Here is an 8,155-nt window from a genome sequence, read left to right on the forward strand (position 1 = left end):
GCCCTTCGAGAGGGGAGGCCTTGTGAAATTTCTCCCATCTGTGTTGGCATGTCAAAGAGTCTAGTCATTTTTCAAGTCTTGTTTAGGCAACTGTATTCCTGAAACTTCATGTAGACAGCTCCCCCATCAGGCTTCCTCCATTTCCTGCTCTTCCTGCCCTCTCTTCTACAATGTCCCCTCAACCTCAGGCGTGTAGGGGTTTGCACTGCAGACTTATTAACTGGCATCTGGCACTCCACAATCAGTAACAATCTCCCTCTACTACACGAAGAATCTGCTGATGAGGTAAGAGAGCTATACTTATCTGTTGGAAAAAGGATAAATATTTAGAATTTATTTTGAAAGTATACTTGTTTAGGAAAGAGGCAGTAATCGGTTATCTTCTGGGGTTCATGACGTCTGCAATCACAGGTAGTTAACTTGGTTCATTGTACTGGGCAGGACTTCCCTTCCAGTGAGTTGGCCTCAAGTCCAATTATACAGCTATTGGTTTTTCCCAAGATATAAGTGCTACTACTGTACCCTTGGGAATATCTTGCTGGGCTAGTCACTGTTATGATTCATGGGTTTATAGCTGGTTAGGATTATTAACGTCTTATCTATCTTGGCAGTTTTCATAGGACCTTTGGATACTATTATCTCTAGTCCCCAGGGTGATTCCCTCAAGTCCTATGTCCAAAATGTGTGGTATATTCAGCAATAGGTCCTTCAGGTTCTGGGAGGCAACCTAGGACAACAGCAATATCCTATAATGCTTTGGGAATCTCTTGTTCTATTCTGACCAACAACTTGAGAATAAGCTTCCCATTCCTGGAACTAGGGTTTTTTTTTTTTGTTGTTGTTAGGTAGGCTATGGCTTTTGGATGAAATATTATCACTCCAGGTGGCATACGGCATAGCTCAAGTTATATATATACTTAAACATAAAATGTCTATGACTTTTTCAAACATCCTGTGTTATTTACCCTTGCCTCTCCTTTCCCTCAGTATAAGCCCTACCTCCAGTTAAGGGCTCCAAACAGCCCTGAGTTTTACATCAGATTCCTCTCAGAACCTTTTAATTTCTTCATGGCTGTCACCTACTGTGTTTCTGCACTGTACAAACATCGAGCACAGTACCATGTACTCTGCCATGTTACCGTTTCCTTTCTGTCGATTTTCTGTTGGTGGCTTAAAATGTCCAACACACTTCTTTTTAATACAAAATTGTTGTGATGCCCTCTTGAGTTTGTTAGTCGTTCAGAAGGGACTATGTACCTCATTAAAGCAGATCTGCAGGGTCTGCTAACAGGCTATGAGGCCTGAGGTACAGGATTCCTGAGGGTAAAGGAAGGAATGAAATCATGAAGACTAACAGCTCAGGGTGAGTTGACAACTCCTCAAACTTGGCTTCCTCATTTCTTTGGTGGATGGGAAACTGGGCAGCAAAACTAAAACCAAACCAACCCCCAAAATAAATAAATAAGTAAAAATTAAAAAAAAAAACACAACATGTTTTAGCACTTAAAAACTCTCAAACTTCACATCTCCTGAGCACTGTTAGAACAAACACCCATTTTGGATACACTTGCATAAATGATGATGACTTTATTTTGCTGTTATGAAACTGACTCTCTGATAGTGTGTTCTGAAAAACAATTCTAAGATTCTTGCAAAGAGATGAGTCTATAAAGCAACAGTATTGATTTGGGTGAATAAGGTAAAGCCACAATTACTGAATACTACTGAGGAAAACGAGTGCTAACATACCTCATAAGGCAGAGGACAATGCACTGCTATGAGTATGCTCATTCGTGAGTTTTATTAAATAGTATTTAATGTAAAATGCTTCTGGGTATTTTCTATCTTGAAACACAAAAGAACACAAATAAAATGCTTTAAATTCAAGTCACTCTTATTCTAAAAAGAATTTTAATTCATTCCACTTAAAAAATAAAAGTAATCTCCTCACCCCCCAGAATGAGTACATTGACCACATATTCACATACAGAAGACGTACATACATTCAACTGTTTACAAGATTTATCACCATATAATCCAGTTACATTCAAGTGAAGCATATGAACTTATTTATTTGTATATATTTGGAACTTCTGTATCTCATCCCTTTTTAAACCACCAAGATAATATAATGTGCCTATTCTCTAGAAGTCAGTTTATACAAGATGATTTAAGGTTAGAAGTCTCTTTAGAAGAATTACATTAACTATCTATACAGTAAGGGTCAAGTACTTCTTCTAAACACAAGCTTGAAGCTACAGCTTACTACCTTAAGTTACAGCATATCCAATGTTTGAGATTTTTATTTAGCAGGCTGTTTAGTTTGTGAGTAATTTCAAATTTTTCAAACAATTATTTGTGCATGAAGGAGAAAAAGCACCAAGGAGAATGATGTCCTTTTTTAAAATATTAGATGAAATTATAATAATCATCTCAATCTTTCTTCCAAATCTCATCATTTGAAAACACCATTTACTTACTACGAATGTTCAATCTTTTGAGTTTTCTTGGTGAAATCAGCAAATACACGGACATAAGAATGAAAACACAAGAAATATACCATGGCTGACACTTACTAACAGCAGAACTCCCATTTTAGATCTGAGTCCATAAGTCTCAAGAAAAACTAAGAAAAATCAAGTGTAAGATTTACAAATTTAGCAGTTACAGTTCATAAAAAGAAACTCTAAAAATGCCTCTCTTGCTAATACAGAAAAAAATTTTTCTTGATGAACCAAGAAATTTTTCTTGATCGTAAAGAAATGTATAAAGAAAATATTTTCTACAGATTAACTTGTAAATTTAAGTGTATAAAGGTATAGTTCTCCCACCTGCATTTGTAATATTTTAAATAATTCACAATAAAAAATTCAAAGCACAAATTGAAAAAATAATTCATGGTCTATATAACCCAGTCAATAAATATTGCAGCATATGTTACTGTAACAATGACAAAAAAAATTCTAATGCTAATGGTCAAGAGATCTCTTTGGAAATGTAGTTTTTAAAAAAGTCATCAACACGTGATCTTGCCTGTCCAATCTCACTAAGTGCAATCCTGTGGAAATGCAAGTGTGCAGAGAGGCACCTGAAGAGAGTGCACTTTGGTACCAGTCAGCCTGATTTCTGTGTCCTTTGTCTCTGCCACAGGCACATGGGAATCATCACAGTGACAGCGATAGCAGTTGTCAGGAATTTTGTTACACAAAGTGGACAGACATTATTTTGAACATTTCTAGATCCTGCCAACGCTCCTGAATTAAAAACAGAAGGTCCTCTAGCTTCCGAGGTGTTTAAAGAAATACACAGATGTATAAAGAAAGCATGGTAACACATGAATCACTGGCTCTGACCAGCTTCAGTCAAGATTTCTTAGACATCCTTTGCTAAGCAACAAGTCCCTTTCTAAGCATGAGAACTTCCGGTTCTGGTGTGTGCTCATCTTTTCTTCCCAGTGCTTTTCTTGGGTTCATGCCCCTCAGTTTTGCTACTTAAGCTCTTCTTCCGAGATGAGGTATGGGAAGCCATTGCCGGAGATGGTCCGCCGGCTGCTATACAAACAGAAGAGAGAACCAGCGCCGTTGGGGTTTGCACAAGCCATCAGGGTTAAGACAATGCTGGTGGGCGATGTGGCTGTGTGTGTTACAGTTGTGATAAGACATCGAAGGCTTTCAGTATGACACTGACCTTTCAAAAGTCAACACAAATATACAAAAGTAACAACAAACAGACTGTGTTCCTAAAGCCAGCTTTTTAGTTCACGCTGTATTCTTTATGGCAAATACTCACTTCCCATCATTGTAAGTACAAGCCATTCTACTAATCTCATTCATACTTGTGGCCAGGCCTCTCCCCTTAGCTCCACATACAGAAATTCAACTGCCCACTAGAACTGTCCTTACTCATATTTGACAGGAAATATAAATGAAACTAGCTTAACACTGGATGTCACTTCACCTCTAGGAACCATATCTTCCTATGCCTTCCACCTCGTTACTATGTTGGGAGGCTGGCACCCTCTCTCAACTCAGAACCCACATCAGGACCAGGCCTAGTCAGAGAGCTCATCTAAGTGCAGGTATACCTCTACTATACGCTTGTCAGGCTGACATCTCTTCATGACCTGCAATCACCTTAAGGATGGCGTATCAGGACAGCAGAAAGTGACAGAATCAACATGTATAAGGAGAAAGCAGCAAGGGTGGTCCTCCATTGTTCCTTCCTAACAGCTTTTATCTGAGAACCGTTTATCACAGAACTTGGCTAAATCTCCAGCATAACAGTTAGTCTTACTAGTATGAAGAAACACATAAGTGAAACTGACAGAAGAGGCATGACTGTAATTCACACATGAACTGTGATCAACCTACTGCATGCACAGAAAGCCTCAGGTGGCGCAGGTGACAAGAAAAAAGCTGAATATGTGAGTCGGTGGCCACTTCAAGGGGCATCATTTTACAATCCAAATTTGGCAAATTTAACTCTTTACTTTTAAAATAGAACAATATTCTTTGGGGAAATAGAATTGAAATCCAAGACTCGAAAGCTTCTATAACATACCATTTATAATGGCTAGGATTTAATATAAAAGTGACTTAATACACGAGATTAATGTACAGTATTATAAATATTTACTATAGCAAGAACAGAAAAACATCTTTCTTGTAAAGGAGAAAACTGACAGACTAATCAGAAAATGAATAATTTAAAAACAATTTTTAAAGCAGCAACTTCATGATCTGTGGTGAAATAGAACATCATGTTCATAATGAATGAAAACTTTTAAGTCTCAAAACAAAAACTAAGAAGAATCAAATAGAATGCTTCAAATTTAAAAATAAAAATAAAATAACTGAAATAAAAACTGGTCGGACTTAAAAGCCACCTGAGGCAATCAGAAGAGTAAACAGCAACAAGGATTACCATGCAAATGAAGGAGAGGAGGAGGAGGAGGAGGAACAGAGGCAGCCACAGTCACTGCCCGGGCAGCCAGAGCACAGGCACATGCAGAGGCAGAGAAAGCTGACAGCATGCTGTAAGCACAGAACATTTATATCAGCTAGAGCTTACAGAGACAGTAGGAACCAGAGGAGACCGAAACAACAGTAGGACTTCCAAGCAAGGAATCCTTCCTATCCAGAATTTGATAGCAAAACTATGTTGCAAGAATAGACAAAGATATTTCTCTGTCATGATAAAATAACTATGTTGTCAACAGACTATATGGTCAATAATAAAACGTTTAGGCTTAAGGCAGATGAAACTGGACAAAACCACAGACTTCAGTGAGGAAATGACAAACATCAGGAAAAAAGCAAATGTGGGTAAAGTACCTCCAGTCCCCACTTCATTTTGTTAAGATAAACGTAATTATTTAAGGCAACTATTACAGCATTGTATTTTATTGTTTATGTCCTGAGTGGAATTAACACACAGATAGTTAGTAGAAGGGATGGAGCAAAGAGGTAAAGGAAGTCCGAAGCTTCCTGTGTGTTGCTTTGATGATACACAGTTAGGCCATGAAAGGCTAAGGACATGTATTCACAACAATCAATAAAGGAATACTGGAAAAAACAAAGAGCATAGCTAAGTGAAATTCTACAGATTATTGAATTAGTTCAAAATAAAGCATAATAGAATACACAGAAGATAGAAAGAAAAAAATAAAAACAAAAACCCAACAACAAATAAACAAGGCCTGTCAATAATCACACTGAGAGTGAATGGCAACCAAGAGGAGAAGTCATTCAATAGACAGAGCTCGCAGAGTAACAAGTAGAAAGAAGACAGTCTTTTGTAAAGTCCAAAAACTGGAAACAAAAAGGCAGAAGACAACTGCTAGTATCTCAGATATTAACATAGTTATGAAGGATGGGCAAAGCAGACATCTTAAGATAAAGCAAGTAATTCCCTGACAAATGTGAGGCGTCAAATCAGCCATAAAACATAAAATTCATTTACCAAGGACTTCAGGTAAAAATTAAAATCTTATGAAACATACTCAGAGAACACAAAAGGAGAACTAGTTCTCAGACACTTATGAAAAAGGACAAACAACAGAGCAAAGCCTTCTCGTATGTGACACAGAAATCCATATACTTGGGTGTTGCCCACTGTGTTCCTGTGGTTGTGTATATCACATGAACAAGTAGCATTCACCCAAGGAATGCAAGAGGGCCACAAAACACATTCTACACCATTTTAAGGTTGTTACTTAAAAATGTTCATGCCATGCATTTATAGGATAATTAACACATAAAGAACAGCCATGTGTCCTGTAATCCTGAGAGCATGCAAACCTCTGGTCACCTGATTCCTGGCCATGCTGACTGAAAAAAGTCATACCCTTTCTGCTGTTCTCTTCACTGCCATGGACAGAAAACAGTATTAATATCTTAGGAAAAGGAACTGTACAATTGTTGGTTTTGTATTGTATAAAAAAAGCATCAAAATTATATTATCTTAAGACAAATGTCCAGTTTTGAACCCTATATCTTTATAGCCTTATTTAACTGTACAAGGCTCAAATCTACTTATACTGATTCGTAAGGCAAGAATACCAGGGGGATTTATCTGGCAGAAATGGAGGTTAGCTATGGCAAAATAGCAGTAAAGTAAACTGCAATCCACTGAATGTTTATAATGTAGCCAAGTACTTTCTTTACCCTTGCATAGTTACCTCTGCCAATTCTGTAGAAGAATCATTATCCAGATTGTTTTTCCCTGGACACTGAGGATTAGTGTGAGGCAGGACACGTGATTAACAAGTAGCAGACCTGAGCTCTTAACATATATGTCCTTCTGATGTCCAACTATAAACTCATAATAAAAAGAATATGTAAAAACATCAAAAACTTAACAAGAATCCAAACACTTGTGCCATGAGTTTTCACAGTGATAGCACAGAGCTCTAAGGTAAGCTAGGAGGTATCCAGGAGAGAAGATAAAGTGAGAACAACAGGAACAGGGCTGGGCTCCATCTGGGACAGGCACAGGGACAAACCTCATCAGAGCAGACAACAGAGCTGGACACCAGGGAAAGCACAGACATGGGGTAACTTGTAGGGAGCCACAGATGAAAGAAGGATCCACACACAATCACCCTGGCCAGAAGAACAAAGATGCTGGCAAAAGAGACAAATTTGGCAGTCACATTGCCAGACTATAAATGGATGATAAAAAACTCTGGGTAACAGAATTATTTTATTTAAATATAAATGATGTCTTAGTTCCAGCAGAGCAAAACAGAGGAGTTTAGAAAGAAGAATAGAAGATCTATGTTAGTAACAGATATAGAAGAAAACATGAAGGCAAGAGAGGAAGGGATAGTACATGGATAAAGACATGTATAAGTGAGTCAGGACAATAGATTTTGAACTCAGCATCACTATGGGAAAGTAGTGGTTTACGACTTCACACCATTGGACAAGAGGTTGCCCCTACTATCATTGCTGCATGGCATCCACAAACTCAGACACATCTCTAACCTGCTTTGCTGCTTGCTTTGGTGCTCTTTAAAGCAGCAGGCGGTGTTGGGAGAATCTTTGTAGGTGTGTATGTATTTAAGGAAATTTTTCTTCTCATTCCTGGACTGGAACGTGAGGCCATAGAGGCTGAAAAGAAATAAATACAATTGAATAGTTTCGTACCAAGTCTCTCTTAGTACTACAAAACCTCTTTTTTACTATCATTTTACAATACTGGAAGTTAAACCTAAGAACTTCATACGTGCTAGGGATGTGCTATAACACTAAGCCATATCCCTTGCCCCCTTTCTACTTTGTATTTTGAGACAATCCTAAGATGCTCAGGCTGGCCCTACATTTACACTGTTGCCCAGGCTAGCCTTGAACTTGTAATCCTTCAGCTTCAGTCTCCTCAGAGGGTAAAATCTAACATCACCACCTACTTCCCAAGGTATCTCCAAAGGGAAATAGATTTGAAGCATCCTTATTACCAAACACTATTGATTGACAGCTGGCCTCTGGTACCAGAAGCAGACGAAATGGCAAGGGATAACTAGAATAGCACTCATTTCAAACTAATGTCTCCAAACTGGAAATTCCAATATGCTCAGGGATACTATGGAGCTAAAAGCAACAAGTGAGATATGCATATATATATATATATATATATATATATATATATATATATA

The 8,155-nt window shown here is 37.9% G+C and overlaps 1 protein-coding gene across 4 annotated transcripts in view; it reads right to left on the reverse strand.

Annotated features, from left to right (window-relative positions):
• Window positions 1-1,892: 1,892 nt before the first annotated feature.
• Window positions 1,893-8,155, reverse strand: part of Ppip5k2 (diphosphoinositol pentakisphosphate kinase 2) — a 63,650-nt gene continuing 57,387 nt past the window's right edge. For all 4 annotated transcript variants that reach the window (XM_028755679.1, XM_028755678.1, XM_028755677.1 and 1 more), the window contains 2 exons: window positions 7,488-7,613; window positions 1,893-3,551 (listed from right to left, as the gene is read on the reverse strand). In XM_028755679.1, the coding sequence (XP_028611512.1) occupies window positions 3,439-3,551; window positions 7,488-7,613 (239 nt within the window). In that variant the 3' untranslated portion in view covers window positions 1,893-3,438. The remainder of the gene's footprint in view (window positions 3,552-7,487; window positions 7,614-8,155) is intronic.

This window comes from Grammomys surdaster, unplaced genomic scaffold, assembly GCF_004785775.1.
Source record: "Grammomys surdaster isolate TR1022 unplaced genomic scaffold, NIH_TR_1.0 126076, whole genome shotgun sequence".
Lineage (NCBI taxonomy): Eukaryota > Metazoa > Chordata > Mammalia > Rodentia > Muridae > Grammomys > Grammomys surdaster.